Source organism: Suncus etruscus, chromosome 15, assembly GCF_024139225.1.
Source record: "Suncus etruscus isolate mSunEtr1 chromosome 15, mSunEtr1.pri.cur, whole genome shotgun sequence".
Classification (NCBI taxonomy): Eukaryota; Metazoa; Chordata; class Mammalia; order Eulipotyphla; family Soricidae; genus Suncus; species Suncus etruscus.
The window spans coordinates 42,478,008-42,499,646 of NC_064862.1; the positions used below are offsets into that span (position 1 = coordinate 42,478,008).

At 38.1% G+C, this 21,639-nt stretch overlaps 1 protein-coding gene across 1 annotated transcript in view; it reads right to left on the reverse strand.

Annotated features, from left to right (window-relative positions):
• Window positions 1–21,639, reverse strand: part of SLC35F3 (solute carrier family 35 member F3) — a 143,528-nt gene that overhangs the window by 9,675 nt on the left and 112,214 nt on the right. Inside the window, exons 3-5 of the mRNA XM_049789003.1 lie at window positions 11,233–11,452; window positions 3,754–3,879; window positions 1,996–2,188 (exon numbers count right to left, since the gene is read on the reverse strand). Of these exons, the coding sequence (XP_049644960.1) occupies window positions 1,996–2,188; window positions 3,754–3,879; window positions 11,233–11,452 (539 nt within the window). The remainder of the gene's footprint in view (window positions 1–1,995; window positions 2,189–3,753; window positions 3,880–11,232; window positions 11,453–21,639) is intronic.

Sequence of the window (21,639 nt, forward strand, 5' to 3'; positions counted from 1 at the left end):
CGGGCATGCAGGATTTGATCACATATATTCTTTAGCTCTGGAAGTTTCTCTTTAATGATGTTCTTGACCATTGATTCTTCCTGGAAATTTTCTTCCTGGGTCTCTGGGACTCCAATGATTCTTAAGTTGTTTCTGTTGATCTTATCATAGACTTCTATTTTCGTCTGTTCCCATTCTTTGACTAATTTTTCCATTGTCTGCTCATTTGCTTTAAGTTTTTTGTCCAATCTCTCCTGCTGTATGGAATTGTTATGTATCTCATCTTCCACAGCACCAAGTCTATTCTCAGCTTCTGATACCCTGTCCCAGAGCTTATCCATTTTGTCATTCACTTCGTTTACTGACTTTTTCAGTCCTGTTAGTTGACATGTTATTTCAGTTTGGAGTTTTGTCATTTCTGCCTTCATATTTTCTTGGTTCTTATTAGTGTTCTGTTCAACTCGATCCATGGTTTCTTGGAGTCTGTTGAGCACCTTCCATATTGCTAGTCTAAAGTCCTTATCTGAGAGGTTGATTAGTTGTTCAGTCATTATCTGGTCCTCAGAATTGTCATCTTCATTCTCTATGTCTGATGCTGGCCTGCGTTGTTTCCCCATTGTCACACTTGTATTGTGGGTTTTTCTACGTGTTGTAGTGGTATTCATTGTCTATATGATGTAGGCAGCACACTCCTCTGGCTCCTCCCTTTCTGGATGGGCTGACTTGCCTCTATGGGAGGGGAGTCCTCCATGGATGAAGCCTCACACTGGGTCAAATCTTAGGCCCGAGCATGCAACAGAGAAGACAGTCCAGAGAGAAATGTTTGCTTCTGTGATATAGCGCCGTTCTTAGTGTGATTTTTCCTTCTTGTTGCAATGGAGTTCTTTCCTTAGAAAGAGTGCACGGCCGCGTAGCGAAGCGGAGCGGCCGTGCTCCTCTGAGCCTCTTTTTGCCCCACTCGCAAGAGTTTCACGCAAGAGGACAGTAGACAGACATAGACAGGTCACACTCACAGTCTTTCACAGCTGAGCCCCACTGGGCCGGTGTACTTTTGCGGATTTTCCCCGCCTGGTGTCACACACAGGGAGCCAGCTTTTGCAAAGGTTAGCCGGTTTTTATGCTCTGAAGTCCCTCCCTGAAAATGGCGTCTGGGCGAGCGAGGTTTCTGGAGGCTCTTTTTGCCCCACTCGCAAGAGTTTCACGCAAGAGGACAGTAGACAGACATAGACAGGTCACACTCACAGTCTTTCACAGCTGAGCCCCACTGGGCCGGTGTACTTTTGCGGATTTTCCCCGCCTGGTGTCACACACAGGGAGCCAGCTTTTGCAAAGGTTAGCCGGTTTTTATGCTCTGAAGTCCCTCCCTGAAAATGGCGTCTGGGCGAGCGAGGTTTCTGGAGGCTCTTTTTGCCCCACTCGCAAGAGTTTCACGCAAGAGGACAGTAGACAGACATAGACAGGTCACACTCACAGTCTTTCACAGCTGAGCCCCACTGGGCCGGTGTACTTTCGCGGATTTTCCCCGCCTGGTGTCACACACAGGGAGCCAGCTTTTGCAAAGGTTAGCCGGTCGGTAAAATTAATCTTAAACTGATTTTATGCCTGGATCAGCCTGATGTCAAGTAATTGTGCTCATATTACTAATAGTTGGTATTTACTGACACTTTTCAATGTCCTAAATGCCCTGCATATATTATTTTACCAATTCCTGACTACTGTGTAAGAAATATTTTACAAGCAGGATGTGCTATAAATGTGTTACACGTAACACCCTGAGCTATGCTTTCTACATAATGAACTACTACTACAGAGAAAATACTTTGGGGGTTAATATTCAAGCCATTTTGCAAAGTCCTTACTTTGTGTAACAGTGCTCTTGAAAATCAATGTGAATTTAAGGATAATGATAGATGAATATTCTGTTTTAGAACTTGGAGTTTGTAGTGGTTCTCCTGAGGCCATTTAAGTCTGCTCAGTAATTATTTCAGGAGACTCTGATGGGTGCTTTTCACTTACTCAATAAGAGGATTGAAAATCCACAAAGGTTTCCCCATGGAATGTCTTCAAAAGAGCTCCAATATTCCACTTTGGTAAAGTAGAGGATGACAGGAATACAGGTGATGAAGAGGATGTTAAATACACCCAAAATAGACAAAAATAAGGCGGCTTCTCCAAACTTAGCACTGCCCAGGAGCAGCTTGAACAGAACCTGCCAATCAAACAGAGGGGAGGGATGAAGATTTTCTTTGGGACTCTGACTCATGTTACAAGTTGACTATGCTGGGACTGAACATGCCTGCCATGTGATAGGTAAGTTACACTTTATTGGGCATTTAGTGAAGGGCATAGGGGGTTCCATATGCACATTTGTACATATATCTACTTGCACTCACAGTAAGATGAAGAGTCATTCTCTGACTACACAAAGAAAGAATTCAAGCCTAGTAAAGAGATCCACAGTTCCCAATTTGTTTATATTGTATTCATGACACCATATCCTAGTGTCAGGGCATGTGGAGATAAAAAAGAGACATATATTGGTAAAATATTGGGAATAGAAGATATTTATGGGTCAAATTGATCTTTGACCTTGTAAAACACAGACAACTATTGCAAGAAAATAGATTTTGGCTGCACAAACATAGTTTTTCTACATCTGATTTATAAAAATGAAGTCATCGTTCCCACCAGCTTCATTTCAGATTTTAATTTTAGCATAACATATCCAGCTACATATTTCAGATATGTAAAATACCAGAAAGAGAAGGACTGCAGGAAGCTGGCCTTATAGAAACAATAAGCCTCAGTTCATTGTAGTGAATCTTTGATTTATCATCCTTGGGGCCGGAAAGATAGCATGGAGGTAAGGTGTTTGCCTTGCATGCAGAAGGTTGGTGGTTCAAATCCTGGCATCCTATATGGTCCCCTGAGCCTGAGAGGAGCAATTTCTGAGAATAGAGCCAGGAGTAACCCCTGAGTGCTGCTGGGTGTGACCCCCCAAAACAAAACAAAACAAAAAAGAAGAATGATCATCCTTCCCACTTTTTCCTGCATCTTTCTTTTATAATAATTCCACAAGTCTTCCTGTTCTTTTTATCTTATATGCAGGACTCAGTGCTTTTAGTTTCCCATAGAGAATAGAAATCAGGTGATGTAGAGGATGAAAGCAAAATTCTAAATTATGGGAATTTCTCATTATATGCTCTGCCTCTCATTAGAATGTAGTTAATTGAGTACAGCAGAGAAAGGCTTTTAAATATTTTCCATATTGAAAAAGAGCTTTGAAACTCAGAATAGTTTGAAATTCAGAATGGTGCTTAGACAATAATGTTTAGAGATTGTGTGTTTTTGAGAAGGATTTATGCTGAGTAGCTATAAAAATCATAGGCTAAAATATTTAAGTGATAAAGCTGTCCTGATATTTAAATATTTAAGTTTAGTCTGTTGGGAAATAATCTAATCAAACACTGAGACAATCACTTGAAGTCTCTTGATCTTTCTCTAATCTCTTTCAAACAATGAAGCCACTTACACGACTGCAGCATTTGGTATAAAATAAGTGGAATAAGGGATAAACATGGATGGAAAGGTCTAAATACTTAAAGGTCAGAGTAGTTTCGTGTCTTGATTCTCTGAGACTCAGTTTTCCTAGTGCAAATAAAAAAAACCTGTGAAAGCAAAGGTACCAACAAAAGCTCCCGAAAAGTCATAGGTTAACTAGGACTAACACTCATTATCCTCCTATATGAAAGTTCTGACTCTGCATGACCTTACCTTGTAGAGGGCAGACATGGATGCAGAGCCCACCACCAGTGCTATGCCAATGACAGAGTGACTGTGAAAACCATCTGCATAGGTCATCATCACAATCCCAGCAATGGCAAGGATAGCAGCCACAATCTGGAATGGAGGAAGATACTGATGATTAGAAAGAAGGAAGACATTGATAGTCAGGAGATAGTAAAAAATTGAATGAGTCATCTATGTGCCAATGAAGTAGAAATGATTATGGACATTTAATAATAGCAAGAGAGATTTGTGTCTGAACTGGAAATAAGGTAAGTATTGTTCTAAATATTGTTTAATTATTTTCTAAATATTGTTCCTGTGTAGAAGAGATGTTCAGCAAGCTTGACATGACTGTACACCTGGAACTGTTGGCAGGGAGGAGTAGTACTCTGACTTGGGTTTCACCTGGTAGCTAGTTACTGTGATTCTAGGAAATTCTAGACGTAGGTGGTCATAATCTTCAAGAGAGGTTACCTGAGCAGCAAGTAAAAATAATCTTTGAGTTTCTTCCCAAACTTTTGAAAGCTCTACTTGTAATTTTACTTTTTATATCTCTAGACACCAACACAGGGAAAAACAAGAATCATAAATGTTCATCCCATTTTTCATGCCAAGAGACACATGTCCAAAGCCTGAAAGTGAAATCCTGTTCTTGGCTGCTGCAGCCACCTCTATTCTGACCTTTGAGGTTGAGTGCAAGCTCCAGGAAGAAGTAGTGTGGAAGTACAATAATCAACTCCAATTGTGGAAGTACAATTTTCAGAATATAGGAGATTAATTACTTGGGAGAAAATTTCCCCCCAAAAGACAATATCAACATAGAAAGTAAGTCTGATTCTAATCTGATGAAAGACCTATAACTATATGTATGTCATTCACTGGGTGGGAAACATATGTTGTATGTAGAGGACAGTGAAGGCCACAAGGAAGTCTTCACTGCATGTTTCAGCATCTTGGATTTACTGAGTTTAATTCTTTTGACATATCTCAAACTGATCTGAATTATCTTAGCAATGAACTAAGATAAAAATATTCACTGAATGCTCATGAGTATGTATTTCTCTATTTTTTTATTTGTCACAATAGGAAGATTTCATTATTATTTTATTGTGTATACATGAAACAAAGTTTCAGAGAGATTATGTAATTTATATAAAGTCACAGAGCCTGTGTGTAGCAGAACTAGAATGTACATTTCAGTTCTGATAGCAGATTCAGTGTCTATATGACACATACTTGACTGAATTCAGACATACACACAGTCATTGATATTGGTAGTTATTTTAGTTGTGGATTTCTCTCATGGTTTAAGCTTAATATTTTCGGTTAATAAAAGGTAACTTTGCACTGTTTTTGAGTTAATATCATGCATTGAATTCCTCATGTAGCCATGAGGTGCTCAGGGGTTACTCCTGGCTCTGCACTCAGAAATCACTCCTGGCTGACTCAGGGATCATATGGAATACCAAGGCTGAAACTTGGGTCAGTTTCATGCAAGGCAAAAGCATACCACTTGCTGCACTATTGATCTGACTCCTCATGTAGCCTTTTCATATATTCTTTCATAGCTCAAGGCTCTAAGGAGAGTCATGAAATATAGTATGATGAAGATTAGACCCGAATCTGTCTACCTCATGATTTTGAAGTTCACTTTCCATAATTTGCTTCATTCTGATCACGTGGCACTTCTTTCATGTCCACACTCACTGAACACAGCTTAGAAACACTTACTTAGAGAAACAGAACACAAGCAAATTTCTACACTCCTCCAAAAATATAATAAGAAAAGGTAAGTGTAAAATGAGCTGGTAAAACAAAATTTCTCTTCTTTGGAGTGGTGGAGGGGTACTCATTTGGGGAACTAAACTTGGGATCTCACACAAAGCCTGCTGACTCTAGTCTTTTGAGTCTACTGGCCCCAAATGTTTCAACATCAGAGGACACACATAATGCAAAGAAGATGAGTTAAAATGCTTAATCAGTCTAGATATTATATTAACATCGAGAAAGAAATTAGAAAAAGACAAGGGGGGAGAGAGAGAAGGAGTGAAAAAATAGGTTAATTTCAGATGATCTGTATCTCCTAAATTGCTTGGGTTTTCTCATATTAGGGATGAAATATGAGGAAGATTCCTGAAAATTTAGAAAGCATATTTGCAAACTCTTTCTCTCTCTAATGATGAAATAATAAATTTCTAATTATTTTGCCCACAGCTAATAAATTTCACCCAAGCTTTGTTATGCAAACTTGCTTCAGGAGGGGGTTGAACGTGTAAGAAGAATCAGAGACCACTGGTCTGCCCTCTGGCCAAAGTTTGAGGTGACTTGGTCTTGTGAATTTACTTTGACCGGTGTCACTAGAGGACAGTGAACTTTCCCTGCCTCCTTTTTTGGGATATTGGGAAGTCGCTGTCACATGTCATAAGAACCATTGACCTGCCTGTGAAGCACTAACAGTCTTCCTGAGAGCCTCAGTCCTGAGCCTATGCCTAAACAAAGCCCTGAAGGTGGGAAGTGACTTCTGGAGAAAGAAAAGAGGTGAAACTATCCCTATAGTCTATGCCAGACAGATCCTGAGAATCCTTCCTCAAAGCTGAGAGTCATTTCTTTGAAGAGTTCACCTAAATGTTTTAGAAAGGAATTCTTTTATATTTGACACTAGAATGTATGTAGTTTTTCTGGTTTACATTTTGAAGTAGTTGCCTGTGAACTATCTGAATTTGAGCTCTCTAGAAAGGCCAGATATGCTTCCTGAGCTAGCACATGCACTCACCTCTGAGGGCTTCCAGAGGGAGGCACCAAGTCTATGTCTGAAATATAAGGTAAATAAATGCTCTATTTCCCAGGCCTTTCATTTATTACAGTTACTGATACCTCATTTCCACTTCATCTATTTACTGAAGTAACGTAAGACAAGCACTTGGGGAACCAGTTTGGTGCATAATATTAACCTTAAGACCAGATTATGAGTGTTATCATTTTATTTAGCATGGGGGCAAAATTAGCTAGAGAAGGGGCAGAAACCCAGTGTAAGAGATAGAGGCCAGCAGGTATTATTAAAATCTTTTTTTTAAATGAGAGTATCCAGGTATGACAGTGCTCATGGCTATACTGCCTCTGTAATCAGTGGCTTAGAGACCAGGCAGTATTGAGGGTCAACCTAGGCCTCCTACATGCACTTATCCCATTGAGTTCTTTCTCTGGCTACAAGAGTTTCTGTTATAAACTCTGTGTTTATTTGTGTATCATACCTGGAAGGGTTCAGTAGTCAGTTCCGGTAGTGTTCAGGGGACAATGTATTTCTGGGGATAAAACTGACCTCTTATCAGTGGTCCTCAAACTATGGCCCATGGGCCACATATTGTATTCGTATCTGTTTTGTTTCTTCATTGCAAAATAAGATATATGCAGTGTGCATAAGAATTCGTTCATAAGTTTTGTTTTTACTATAGTCAGATCCTCCAATGGTCTGAGGGACAGTGAACTGGCCCCCTGTTTAAAAAGTTTGAGGACCCCTGCATACCTTTATGTATTCTTTGGTACCATTTATTTATTTACTTTTTAAAATATATTTATTTAAGAACCATGATTGCAAACTTGTTGGTAATTGGGTTTATGTGAGAATGTTGCAATGGTGAAGGGGGTGGGTGTTTATTTTATGTCTTGTATCATTTAACCTCTTAATGGTGGCTTCATTGAACAGGATGTAATAGGCCTTTGTATACACTGCCACACTACTCCCAATCATATCAGACTGAACATAAAAGAACTGGAAGGTCTTACTAAACCAGGGGATGCCCTTCACCAGAGTTTTATGTATCATACATTTGAGATTTATTCAGTTAGGGGAAATTTTGTTGTTATTTTCAGCCACCACCTGACACTATTCAGGGTTTACTTCTGGTTCTGCTCAAGGATCATTCCTGGTGGTCCTTAAGGGACCCTATGGGATGCTGGGGAATCTAACTTATACTGCCTATACACAAGGAAAACACTTTATCTGCTGTACGATATATCTAGCCAATGTTCAGATAGGGGTAATTTTTGAGAAGAAAATAAAGCAGATTAATTTTGTTTTGTTTTGGGAGACCACACCAGGTGGTTCTCAGGGAACATTGCTTGTCATACTCAGGCACCATATGCTATGTCAGGGATCAACTATCATTGGCTACATTCAAATTAAGAGCATCTTTCTGGCCCATCAGTCTAATCCCCCTTTTTAAAATTTAATTTTTTCTTAGATAGCACAGACTACTTTTTAAATGTACTTGCCTCAACGAATAGTGTCCTAACTACTAGACTATATTTCTTTTTACTCAAAGAAAATGTGAGTTAGTTATGAAATAGGAGAGCTCTAAATTATCTTCTGATTGTCTTAGGAATGACAATAGGGTCTAGGTTGTGTGTTTTTTTTTCTGTGGCATGCTTAGGCAGTAGGGACAGAAAGTAGAGTTCAATAGAGGTGGCTCCATTGAATCATGAAAAACAACACATCAGTTGGAAACAGCAACTTGAATCTGATTGAGAGAGAAGTACAGGATCCCCTAACAGGGGTCCTCAAACTTTTTAAACAGTGGGCCAGTTCACTGTCCTTCATGCTGTTGGAGGGCCAGATTATAGCAAAAACAAAAATTATGAACAAATATCTATGCACACTGCATATATCTTATTTAGAAGTGAAGAAACAAAATGGGAATAAATACAATATGTGGCCCACAGGCCGTAGTTTGAGGACCCCTGCCCTAGAATATAAGTCTGTAGCTATAGATTCCACTTGAGTGTCTACTAAGTTTGCCTTTTTTCCTCTTCATTGTTTCCTCTGGTTTTAAAAGTTCTTTCTATGGGTGTGGTTAGATCAGTGGCTGAATGATCAGGGAAGTACTTTTTCTTTTTCTGCTGAAATTGGGCAGGGATGATCTGACCTAATCAACCCTTTCCTCATCCAGTTGTTGTCTGAGAGTCTGCTGATGGGTTTTAGTTTCAGAAGAGGCTGTACTTCAGACCTTCAGAGTACTACTTGCTCTGTTTGTTGTTGCTTTTACAACACAAAACTGCCTCTCAAATGCTTGTTACTTTCAAATACTGTCAACAAATTAACTAGACTGTTCCATAAAGACCCTCAAATGAAGAAGGAATAATAAGAACTTGAATATAACATTGAGTTATGAGCCGGGCATGCATCTTATTTTAATATCACAAGTGATTTATGAATACTAATATTCTATTTAAAAATAAGATTGCTAAGAGTTCAAAACTGCTAACTGATTTGATCCAGGCTGGACAGCCTCTGAGTAGGTCCAGGACACTAGATTAAGGTAGAATTTCTTTCCTGTTGTGTCACAAATCCTGATCCTGAAATGAATAAAAACCAAAAGGTGGCACAGAAGTCAAGTTGGGGAAGTTTTTAATTGTCACCTCTGATGCTATGTGTGACCAGGATTTCCCAAGCACGTATTTGGCTTCATTCTGGTATATTCATATAAATAGACTGGATGATGTTTTCCAAGAACCATATCTTTTGTTGTTTGCATGATTGTCTTATTGTCAAGGTCCTCTAAGCAATCTGTTTATAAATAATCCTGAGACATGCTGTGTTCTTTATGTATTTTTGATCCTCAAGGCTTATATGCCTACTCTCCAGGTTGGGAAGCCCCTTTAGCTCCCTTCCATGTTTGGAATCTACTCAATGTAAGATACTAACTGACCCAGCAGCAGGTGGAGAAAAGTCTTTGGGGAGCCCACGTACCAGTTAAACATTATCTTGGACTTAAAACACCATTCTGGTCAGCTTCTGGAGTGTCTCAGATTCTGCGAACTTTCTGTACTCTTGCAGATGAGCAGAGGGAGGCCCACCAGGACTTTGAATGGTCATCTAAGAGCTTCCCACTCACACACTTCTACAGGGAATAATGACCATTAGAGAGAACCACAACCACATAGTGCTTTACAGGTTACACATTCTGTTGCCAAAACGAGCTCCTTGACCCTTGGTTTCAGTGCCAGCCCAGTGTTGAAAGCTTCAAGATTAATGTTTGTGCCAACTGATCAGGTCAGGATGGTTAGACCACTTTATAGCTCAGTGCTGTAGTGGAAAACTATCTTCCCCTGACTAGCAAAAAAAAACCTGGAAGCATCAGGAGTCTCCACAGGTTTTGCATATTTTTTTTTACCTCCTTGCTTAACCCTATCACTAGAGGCCACAGACTCCAATAAAGACCTGCATTTCTTATGGAAAGCTATTAGATCATTTATTTGCTAAAAGCTTTTCTGGGTGATAGCACAGTGAGTTTTTATTCCAAAATTAACACAGCCTCAAAACAAATCCCCCCCCCCTTCTGCAAGCTAAAAATATTGCTCAGCAGTTGACTCATGTCCCCACTGCTGTTTGAGTAACAAGGTGGGCGTGAATTCACCACTAGGGTGATGTCATTGCTCCCAAGACAATATTAAGTAGGGGGTCTGGAGTCTACCTCTTGCTGGGTACTAGCATGGCTTACTCTAATGCAACTGTCCATGAGAAGAACTTTCCATTTCATGGATAGGATCCATGGTGTGAGGGTGTAAGAAAGAGTGAGCAGTGCTCTCTGTTAGAATCATCTGCCACAAAAAGAGGACAAAAAGATTTGGATCATGCTGATGGGTCAGTGTCAGTCTATAGCCACCAGAGGGAGACATGCATAAACCACTAAGATTGTATCAATGCTAAAAGTCACCTCTTATTTAGGGGGAGGGAGATCTTGTGTTTTTGTTGTTATTGTTTTAAGGAGATATTTCATAGTAATTTCCATTAAAATATAGTCAAATTCAGTCAATACAAATTTCATATATAGTTACATAAAACATGATTGATGTTGTAAGTCTTTGTTTTAACAAGAGGCAATTTAAGGTAATACCATTTCACCCCTTCTTGGGTTATAAAGAAAGTCAAACCTGTTCCCCAGAAATGAAAATTTAGTAGAAGTGTGTCCAATCTATTTTGTTTTGATACACAAGGTGCAGACAAAAGGCTTGCCAAGAATTTATGTGCGTGTGGAAACAGAAGTTTCCTTTGGCTTTGAGAGATGTCCAAGCAGAGAGAGCTTGCATTAGCAGAGAGGTTGAGACTGCTGAGTACTGCTGTGTATGAGTGGGATGAGCACACAGAAAGAGGAGCACAAATGATGTGCACAAATGATGCCTGGGGACAGGCACCAATAGCTACAAACTTTAGGGAATGCTTGTTAAAATGCTCAGAATGAAGGATGGTTTAAATAATGTGGTTTAGTAATGGTTCGTAAGCAAGAAGGTTTGCAAGGCAAAGCAAGAACAGGTGCCTCTGCTTAGCTCCCATTCTGCTGAACTCAGGAGACAAGTAATCAGCAGCTTACATTTATGATCCAATGCACCAGCTAAGCAAGCCATTTGGCAGGCTTTGTTTGACTTGATCAAGTGATTGAGGGAGGAAGATAGATAATAAAGACTTACCCTCACTCCCATGAACCTGTCCCTGAGAACGATCCATGAGAGCAAGAACACAAAAGCTTTGTTGCAGCAGAACAACACGGAGACATCCGTAGTGTTAATTTTCTTTATTGCATGTAAATACAGGTAGTTTGTGAGTGTCCAAAGTACACCAAAGGGTGCTGCCTTGGTAAAAAAAACCTTCAAAGTCAAGCCATTGTCTCCAAAAAATCGACAACATTCCCTAAAAAAAGAGAAAAAAGAGGCAGTGTTATTATATATTCTTGAGTTGAGATAGACCATTTCCACCCAAGCCCAGTTTTCACCCTCATTTTAACAAAATGGAAAGGGGGCAGTTCAGATCTTTTAAATGATTTATGTAAACATGGCTATTTAAATTTTTTGACTGATTGCTTCAACTCAAGAAGAAAATGTTACACAATGATCTGACACCAAGGATTATTCCTCCTGTCCATGGTAGGCTCAGATACAGATCTCTAGCCTGAAGGTAATGTTGGTATTATCTGAATCAGATTTAATTCCACAGTGACTGACTAGAATCTCTAGTCAGTTGTTAAGAAAACAATGACTTGGTCATTAAGAAAATAATTGGAACTTGCTCTTTTCCTTTTTTTTTTTTTTTTGGTGAGGGAAGAAAGAAATGATTCAAGTACTGAAATGATTGGATTGCCTGATTAGGGAAAGCATCTTTTGTTGTGCATCATGACTTTATTTTGCTTTTGATGTAAATAGGGCTGATAAAATCCCACTAGTAGGAGTTTGAGTTTCTTTTTCTATTTATAGGTCCTTTCTATATTGATGGATGAAGATTCAGAACCTACTGAGGTTGTCAGAATGCTTTAAGGCTCAACTATATAAATTTATGCAGTTTGGACTGAAAGGCATCAATACTCCTAGTCTTCGAATTGTTCAAGAGTAACTATATTGTCTACATTTTATCCACTAAACCGTCTTCTAGATTGTTATAGAGGAATATGCATCTCCAAGCTGACCCAAAAGATCAATGTCTTAGGAGAAACAAGATGACCACAAATAACCGGGAGAAAAATTTCAGTGCCATTCTAGATTCTAGAAGAAAATACCATTACTGTTTGGGGCAGGAATAATTGCATATCAGGTAGTAGGACATTTTCCTTGCACATGGCCAACCTGAGTTTGATCCCTGGCATCCCCAATGGTCTCCCCGCCTGCCAGTAATGATTTCTGTGCTCTGACCCAGGAGCGCTACCCATGAGCACCACCAAGTGTGGCCTCCAAACGAAAAACAAATAAACAAACAAACAAAAAGGACCATTACTATTTGGACAACTGCTTAAGAAAAATTAAGCCGGGGCCGGGCGGTGGCACTAGAGGTAAGGTGCCTGCCTTGCCTGGGCTAGCCTAGGACGGACCGCGGTTCGATCCCCCGGCGTCCCATATGGTCCCCCAAGCCAGGAGCGACTTCTGAGCGCATAGCCAGGAGTAACCCCTGAGCGTCAAAAGGGTGTGGCCCAAAAACCAAAAAAAAAAAAAAAAAAAAAAAAAAAGAAAAATTAAGCCAATCTTACAAACTTCAACATACAGAGGATGACAAAAAAGGATGGGTAACAAAGAGGTCAGAGTGTGAACAGTCCCATGAGAGGTTTGGGCTACAGATAAATGCTCAATGCCTTGCCTGTTAGAAGTAAAATTTATTGCTTTGCTGGACCTGATGAACACCTGAGAACATGTGGCCATTTGCTGCTTTAGTGTGGTGGAGTAAAAATTATTGCTGTCTTAGGCCTGATATCCATGCAAAGGAACAGACAAGTTCTGCCTGCTGCTTTGATCTTGGGGAGAAAATAATTGCTTCTCTGATGGGCCTGATGATTAGGCCAAAGCTCTGGATAAGTGAAAATATGCTGTTGCTACCATCAACACCATCATCAGACTTATATCAGCATTTCTAGGTCCTGCCTATTTAATTCTCATATTGAATATGGGAGTCATCAAAAGCAAGTGTAATTAGAAAACAGACCTCCTGGGGAGGCGGCGGGGCTGAGAGATGCGGAGGCGCAGGCAGAGGCAGGCGCCCGTCGGCCAAAAAAAAAGGAAAAAAAAAAGAAAATAGACTTCCTAGGGTAATAGTTTTATCAATTCTACTTAATACTAAAATAAAATACTAAAATTGAAATGCACCAGAGGATTCAGTATACTTTTGTTTAAAATAACTATTAATTTAAAATTAAATTTTCCAGGGGCAAGAGTGATAGCACAGTGGTAAGGGACATTTGCCTTGCACATGGCTGATCCAGTATGGACCTGGATACAATCCCTGACATCCCATATGGTCCTCTGAGCCTGCTAAGAGCAATATCTAAGTGCAGAGCCAGGAGTCACCTCTGAGTGCCACCAGGAATGGCCCAAAATCCCTCCAAAAATATATTAAATTTGCCTTTGATACTGAACTATGGAATAGCCAGAAGAAAAATTCTTACTGAACAGTGATGAATTACACAATGCATTTCATGTTGCTTCTAGATGAAAACTAGGTAAAACTTTTGTATCAGTATGATTAGCATGAAAGCAAGTCAATAAAAAGTTCCATTTTTAACTCTATAAATACAAAATTAATTTACCCAGTACCTTGATATGCTTATTTGCCATGGAATTGTCATAAAACATTTTAGTTTCATTGTTTATGCCTTTTAAGACCCTTTACACAGAGACTTTTCCTTGGGGACAATGAGTAGGGACAATTTCCTTAATGTTTATGATTAGAATGGTTCTAAAGTGATATTAGAAAATGCAAGTAATCTTTCTTACCATTACTGTGTACTATTTTAATTCTACATAAAGATTAGTCATCAGAAGAAAACAGGATACAAGTAGGACTATCCAAGTTCAACTGATGATCATGCATATTGATCCATGTTATGCAGGAACCATCTAAATTCAATAACACATTACTGTCTAAAACTATATGCTTTATTATTTCAAAGTGTGATATCTGTATACGTAATGGAGAAGAAAGTTACCCATCAATACCTAGCAATGTCTGACCCCAATTTGCTGATTAAAAGTGAAACATCTCCCCTGGACAGGAAAAAGGCAAGATTTATGGGCATTTTGAAGACTCAGCCTTAATTCAGAATCTACCTGGATAGATCATTTTATATGAAACCAAGATAATAAGCCCTCTGGCCAGCAAGTCTTGTGTTAATATAAATATATATTTGAAGATATAACCACTTGTTAAAATAAGCACAGTTCTACATAGCATATTAACAAATGGTCAGTTATGTTTCATACGCATGTTTCAAATACATAAACAAATAGTATGGACCAGGAGATGTTACAGTGGTAAGGTACTTGCTTTGCACACAGCCAACTTGGATTTAATTCTTGGTATGCCAGATGGTCCTCTGAGCCTTCCAGGAATGATTCCTGAGTGCAAAGCTAGATGTAATCTTTTAGTACCACCACTGAGTGTGACTCAACAAGCAAAAGATAAAAATATAAACAGAACAAAAATACACAAACACAAAACACCAATAATCAAATCCCCAAACCTAAAAAACAAATATAAATATGTGAAAATATATTGAATAGCTATTTTATTAATATATATAGTTCACTAATTCAGGTAGAATGTTTGCTTTTCGAAGCTCTTTTTCAGACATACAGAAGCCTGGACTAACAGGTTTTATTTGTCCTTCTCCCAAAATTTATAATCCAGGAATTCCAAGTAAAGTATAAAAGGGATTTACCATATATCCTGGCCTGTCTAAAAAATCTTCCCGTTTCTTCATTTTTACATGCTACGATAAAATCCACACTGTGTGTTTTGCTTCCAAAGTATAGACTCAGGGATCTCTTCTAGCTCCTTCTCTATTTACTCTCTATTTGTAAATAGCCACTGAATAACTTTATGTAGATTTATATTTATACCCATATTAGGTCCTTGGGAATAATTATTTTCATTTCCCTCTTTACATTTTATAGCTAAGAACTATAGATTACTTTCTCTAAATATTTATTCCCATAACTATTACCCATGGCCCATATCTTTTTATCCTTTTGGACTACTGCTATTTAAACCTAATCCACTACTCTTGGTAGTTGTTTCTCTAATTCATTCCACATTCTATGCTACAGTCTTCCTCTTCCTTTACATTCTATTTGGTTACTGGTTAAGCTCTTTATCAGACATAGCCACATTATATCCTTTAGTTTTCCTCACCACTACTTCTTTGGTCCTTCTTTGAATTCAAGTGCTCTAAACTTCATTTTAATTCCTTTTTTTTTTTTTTTTTTTTTGGTTTTTGGGCCACACCCGGTGATGCTCAGGGGTAACTCCTGGCTATGCGCTCAGAAGTCGCTCCTGGCTTGGGGGACCATATGGGACGCCAGGGGATCGAACCACAGTTCATCCAAGTCTAGCGCAGGCAAGGCAGGCACCTTACCTCCAGCGCCACCGCCCGGCCCCCATTTTAATTCCTTAAATATACTTTCTCTCCTTTAGATTTCACTGGATTCTCTACTCCATTTTCCTGAAAAACAAAACAAAACAAAACAAAAAAACACCCAACCTCTCTTTTTAAAGTTTTTATCCATTTGGTATCAGAACATATACCCCTTTGGTGAAAAATTCTTGGTATGCAATTGCCCAAACCGACCTTATCAAAACTACAAGATCATCTATTAATTGAACTTTACATTTCTTGTGAATTAGTAATCAGTTAAATAAATGGCATATGGTCATTATATGCTTGCTTTATATATACTAATATATATTCATTTTTATGTAATAAAATTAATTCTTCCACAAAGAATAGCATATTCATATAATGATGCATAGACAACTAGGTTAACAGATGATACATAGAAATTCCAGAGCTCTTAAAAATATGTGAGTTTGGGGCCGGGCGGTGGCGCTGGAGGTAAGGTGCCTGCCTTACCTGCGCTAGCCTAGGAGACGGACCGCGGTTCGATCCCCCGGCGTCCCATATGGTCCCCCAAGCCAGGAGCGACTTCTGAGCGCATAGCCAGGAGTAACCCCTGAGCGTTACCGGGTGTGGCCCAAAAACCAAAAAAAAAAAAAAAAATGTGAGTTTGGGGCCAGAGAGATAGCATGGAGGTAGGGCATTTGCCTTGCATGCAGAAGGTCGGTGGTTCGAGTCCCCGCATCCCTAATGGTTTCCCAAGCCTGCCAGGAGCGATTTCTGAGCATAGAGCCAAGAGTAATCACTGAGCGCTGCCAGGTGTGACCCAAAAAAACCAAAAAATAAAATGTGAATTTATTGAATTTAGCCCTAGAATATATTCAATCACATTTTCCAGCGTTATGTGGGTAATGATGCAGTTCATATGAGGGATTCACTCAAGACAAGGTTGTATAGTTCTAAAAGTACAAACCTTAGTTTTCCCACAATAGCACTGTCTGTTTGCCTGCTAATGTTAATACTGCCACCTGGCATTTATAGCTCATTTGGCTTCTTAGCATTGATTTGTAATTCTTGTTTAACTTTTAAAATCTTGAGGGAGTCATATTATTTGAAAATTTATGCATAAATGAAACATTAGTCATGCTTACATTTTGTTACAGCAATTTTTCATTTAAATGTAACTGCACTGTATTAAGTTTTTGTCCAAATACTATTTAGGTATAGCTACATTTAAATCCAGAAGATCACATTGCCTGCCTTCTCCTCTCCCTCAGTTGTTATTCTTTTTTGAAACAAATTTTAATTGTGGTAAATTCCATATAAAATGAAAATTACTATCTTTACCATTTTTAAGTACACGGTGCAACACATGTACTAAGTACTTCACTTAGTTGTGTACTAATCTCCAACACTTAAATTCTTTCATCTTACAAGACTGTAACTGTACTTTTAAAAGATTTCTCATTCCAGGGCTGGGATAATATTACAGTGTAGGGCTTTGGTCTTGCAAATGGCCAAACTGGATTGGATTCATAGCATCCCATATGGTCCTCTGAGCATCATCAGGAGTGATTCTTTAAATGAAAAGCCTGGAGTAAACCCTGAGCATTGTCAGATGTGGTCCAACCACAAAAAATGGTTCCTCATTTTTCTTTCAGCACAGCTGTGAACATTCACCATCCTATGTTTTCTTTCTATGAATTAGATCCTTTATCATCTAAATAGGACCAGAAATTGTGTTATAAATATTATTTTTTTATTTAGAATAATGTCCTTAAGTTTCATTCCCTTTACAATATAGGGCCAGAGTGATAGCACAGTGGTAGAGCATTTGCCTTGCATGTGGCCGATCCAGGATGGACCTTGGTTCAATCCTCAGCGTCCCATATGGTCCCCAAGCCAGGAGCAATTTCTGAATGCATAGCCAGGAGTATCCCCTGTGCATCACTTGGTGTGGCCCCCCAAATATAATAGATAAAATGTCCTATGTAACTTATCAATATTCCATTGTTATATATAAACATTGTTTATCTATTATTCCTTCTGGAAATGGCTTGTTCTTATATTTATTATAATGAATATAGCAGCGAATATATCCTTAAGATCCTGACTTCAATTGTTTTAGAAGAACTTTTGAAATGTACTTAAAACTGAAATAGTTGTGTTCTATGATAATTCTACTTTTAATGTTTTGAGGAACTGCCATACTGTTTTACATTTATATTTAGGTAGTACATTCTACTTTACAATCCACCAAAAAACACAAGGCTTCCAGTTTCTCCATATCCTCATCTCTTAGTTTATGTTTTTAATTTTTATTTTTACTGTATCTATTGTAATGACTCTAAGGAGATTTCTCATAGTAAATTTGACTTGTATTATGCTCATAGTGATACTAGCATTTTTTCATATGTTTGCTGATCATTTGTGTATTGTCTATAATGAAATTTTTATTCAAGTCTTTAGCATATTTAATTTTTCTGGTATTTATTTGTAGGAATCCTTTACACATTCTTAATATGAACCCACTTATTAGATATATGTTAAGATAATATTTTATTCCATTTTAGGTTGTCTTTTAATATGTTAATTGTGTCCCTTGATGTGCAAAATGTTTGATGAAGTTTGATGACAAGTTTGATTAACATTTGTTGAAAGATAAAGATGTAAGAGCACCACAGAAAGTGCAACCCTTAAATATGAGCATAAATGAGCAAGTATACGAACATGGCAACTAAGAGTGCACATTGCAGTGAATTCTGTTGCTAAGTGTGTAAGTGCTGTGACCTGGAAAGGACAATTGATTCAAAGTGTGAGCAGTATACCCAGGAATGTATGCAACCCCCTTTATTGCAGCAACAACATCAACAGTAATGAAGTGTATCAAGAGAATAATAACCAAGAAATATAATTTTAAAAATAAAATAAAGTGGCACAAGTATTATTTTTTTAAAATGCAAATACAGAAGGATCTTGAAAAATGAATTATCATGACTCACTCCCAACCCTCAGTCTCTCTGACTGTGATGGTTCTTAATAAAATCGAGTCTTTCCAGAAGACGGTACACACCTATGTAGACTGCCCTTTAAAAGAGAATAAAATAAAAAGTGAAATACTGGTTTACACAATTGAGTTTTTCAAAGGCAGTGGGCTAGGTGGACTCTGAGACAATGGAGGAAAGCAGAAACTCTAGAGGAGGATGTGGTGTTGGAATGTTAGCTACATGAAACCCTACTATAAACAGTATTGTAACTACAGTGCCTCAATTTAAACAAGACAAATGAAACAAATCAGAATAAAAAACCCAGACCACCCCCAACATTTATAATATAATTTGATTACGTAGAAACTTGGTAAATTTCTCACAGTATGGTTACACATGTGATACAATTCTTCCACCTGTTTTAAAAATAAAATTTTACTAATTTATCATTGGCTTATAATAACCTAAAATTTGGGGGCTGGAGCAGTGGCACAAGCGATAAGGTGTCTGCCTTGCCCACACTAGCTTAGAATGGACCGGTGTCCCATATGGTTCTCCCAAGATAGGAGCGATTTCTGAGCTCATAGTCATGAGTAACCCCTGAGTGTCACTGGGTGTGGCCCAAAAACCAAAAAAAACAAAAACAAAAACAAAAAAAAAAAACAAAAAACAAAAAACAACCCTAAATTTTGGGAGTACAGCTTTCTGTCTCTACATACTGATGTTTAGTGCACTCATCAAAGATTTTTTAAGAATCACTCTATTCAGTGCCTCTTTCCCTCCTTAATAAGAGTTCCAATAACCAAAGAAGACCTATAGTTTGACAATAGGCATATGAAAAAAATCATCATAGCCCATATTAGAAAATGCAAATAAAAACAACAATAAGATATCTCATGCCTATGAGAATGGCACATATCAAAAAATTCTGAAAATAGACAATGTTGGTAGGATTGTGTTGAGATGCTTAGAAAGTAACCTGCATCTATTGTTGGTGGGAAGAATGTCATTGGTTCAGCCTTTATGGAAAGCAATATGAAAACCTATCCAAAAATATAGGAAGAGAAGTCCCATATTACTTAATAAAACCATTTTTGGCATAGGTCACCAATACATAAATTTGAATGTATATATATGCACATCTATGTTTATTGATGTACAATAACCAATATAAAAACAACATAAATATTCAATTACAGATGAATGGGTCAATAAGTTGTGTAATATAGACAATGGAATATTATTATGCAGCTCTAAGAAAGAACAAAATCATGCAATTTATAATGACATAGAGGATATTATGTGAATAAAATAATTTAGAAGGGAAGGGATAGATAAGTGACTATCTTATGTGTGTGACTTAAAGATACATATTAAGTTAGCAACAAAGGTTCAAAAGCAACATGATGGGAGAACTTACCTATACAACTGAATTGGTGAGATCTTGAAAGAAAGGGATGTTGGACTCCTTGAAAGAGGGAGGTGGGTACAATGGTTTCTCATGCAGAAAATTTCAACATTATACCCAGTATTAAAAATATTTAAGTCACATAATTTCGATCAAAACAAACGAACACTTCTAACGAAAGAATCACCAACAATGACAGACCTTAAGGATAAAGTATGGTAGGGTTTCTAACCCAGTCTATCTGTAAGAGGAGGGGAGAGAGACTGGCAAATTTTCAAATAAATGAAAAGCACTCATGATAAATCTTAAAATAAATGAAAAGCCAAGTTCAAGGCTAGAGGGAGACCACTTTTTAATTCCAAGAAATTTTACAGTTGCTACCCAAACTTAATAAAGCTTCTTTGGGTATGAGAATCAAGTTGTAAAACATTTGCTAAACAATTAAAAAAGTGAATTTTTACAGAATAAGTAGAAACAAAATACTAAATCATTTTTATTGCACAATTTATTTTCCTTTATTGCTTTATAAACAGCTAGTAGAGGTTTTATTGCACAGAGAAGATAAAATGTATGTCTTACTGAGATTGTACTAAAACCTTTGCTGGCAGCAAAACACATGCCTGAGACATTAAGTGACCACAGAAGTACAGAAGTTGTGACATCAAGGCAGACCTTTTTGGAAATAGGTTCTAAGAAAAATAGAGGATTTGTTACAGTATAAACTTTATTTTAATTCCTGAAATCCTACTGAGGAATATACCCAAAACATGATTATGAAGCACAGATTGCATACATGTCCCACTAACTAAGAATTTCACATCCTCCTCCATAGGAATCTGTTCTTTGTGCATGAAATATAACAAATTGAGCCCCAAAGAGCAGAAGTGTCTGAAAGTATTAGAAGCCAAGTCATAGAGTTGTCCATAAGGTTCCTGTTAATCTGCTAGTTAGAGTGAAGCAGTTAAATACCATAGAAATGAAGGGCCGGAGCATAGCAGTAGGGGTTTACCTTGTACACGGCTGACCCAGGACAGATCTGGGATCTATCCCAGGCTCCCATATAGTCCCCCAAGCCAGGTGCGATTTCTGAGTGCAAAGTCAGGAGTAGACCCTGAACATCACTGGGTGTGGCCCAAGCCCCCCTCCCCGCAAAAAAATACTATTGAAATGACCATCTGTGGAGAGTAATGCCAAATAAAGTAGTCTGGACACTGAAAGATAGATACTCAGAGTTGTTGAGTATTTTCTCCCAATCTGAAACAGACCCTCAATGATAAACTCTACCTGTTCTAGGGAGTTCAGTTAAATATTAGTTGCATGGAATAAAGCTGTTCTGAGAAAGTTATTCTGAGATATCTTTTCTCATGATAGTCAGGTAACTCATGAAGGTGGACATGAGTTGTCTGCAGCAGAAGGACAACAAGGACCATGTATTGCCAATGGGTTTCCTTGCTGTGGGGTAGGAGATACACTGATGGGTACATGGCCCCAATTTATTATTAGCAACCCTCACCAGAGTTCTATAGATTAGGAAAGAGTCCATGTTCTTTCACGAACTGCACCAATCTACAAAGAGTATTAAATATTGTTCAACAGATTCAAAAAACAATAA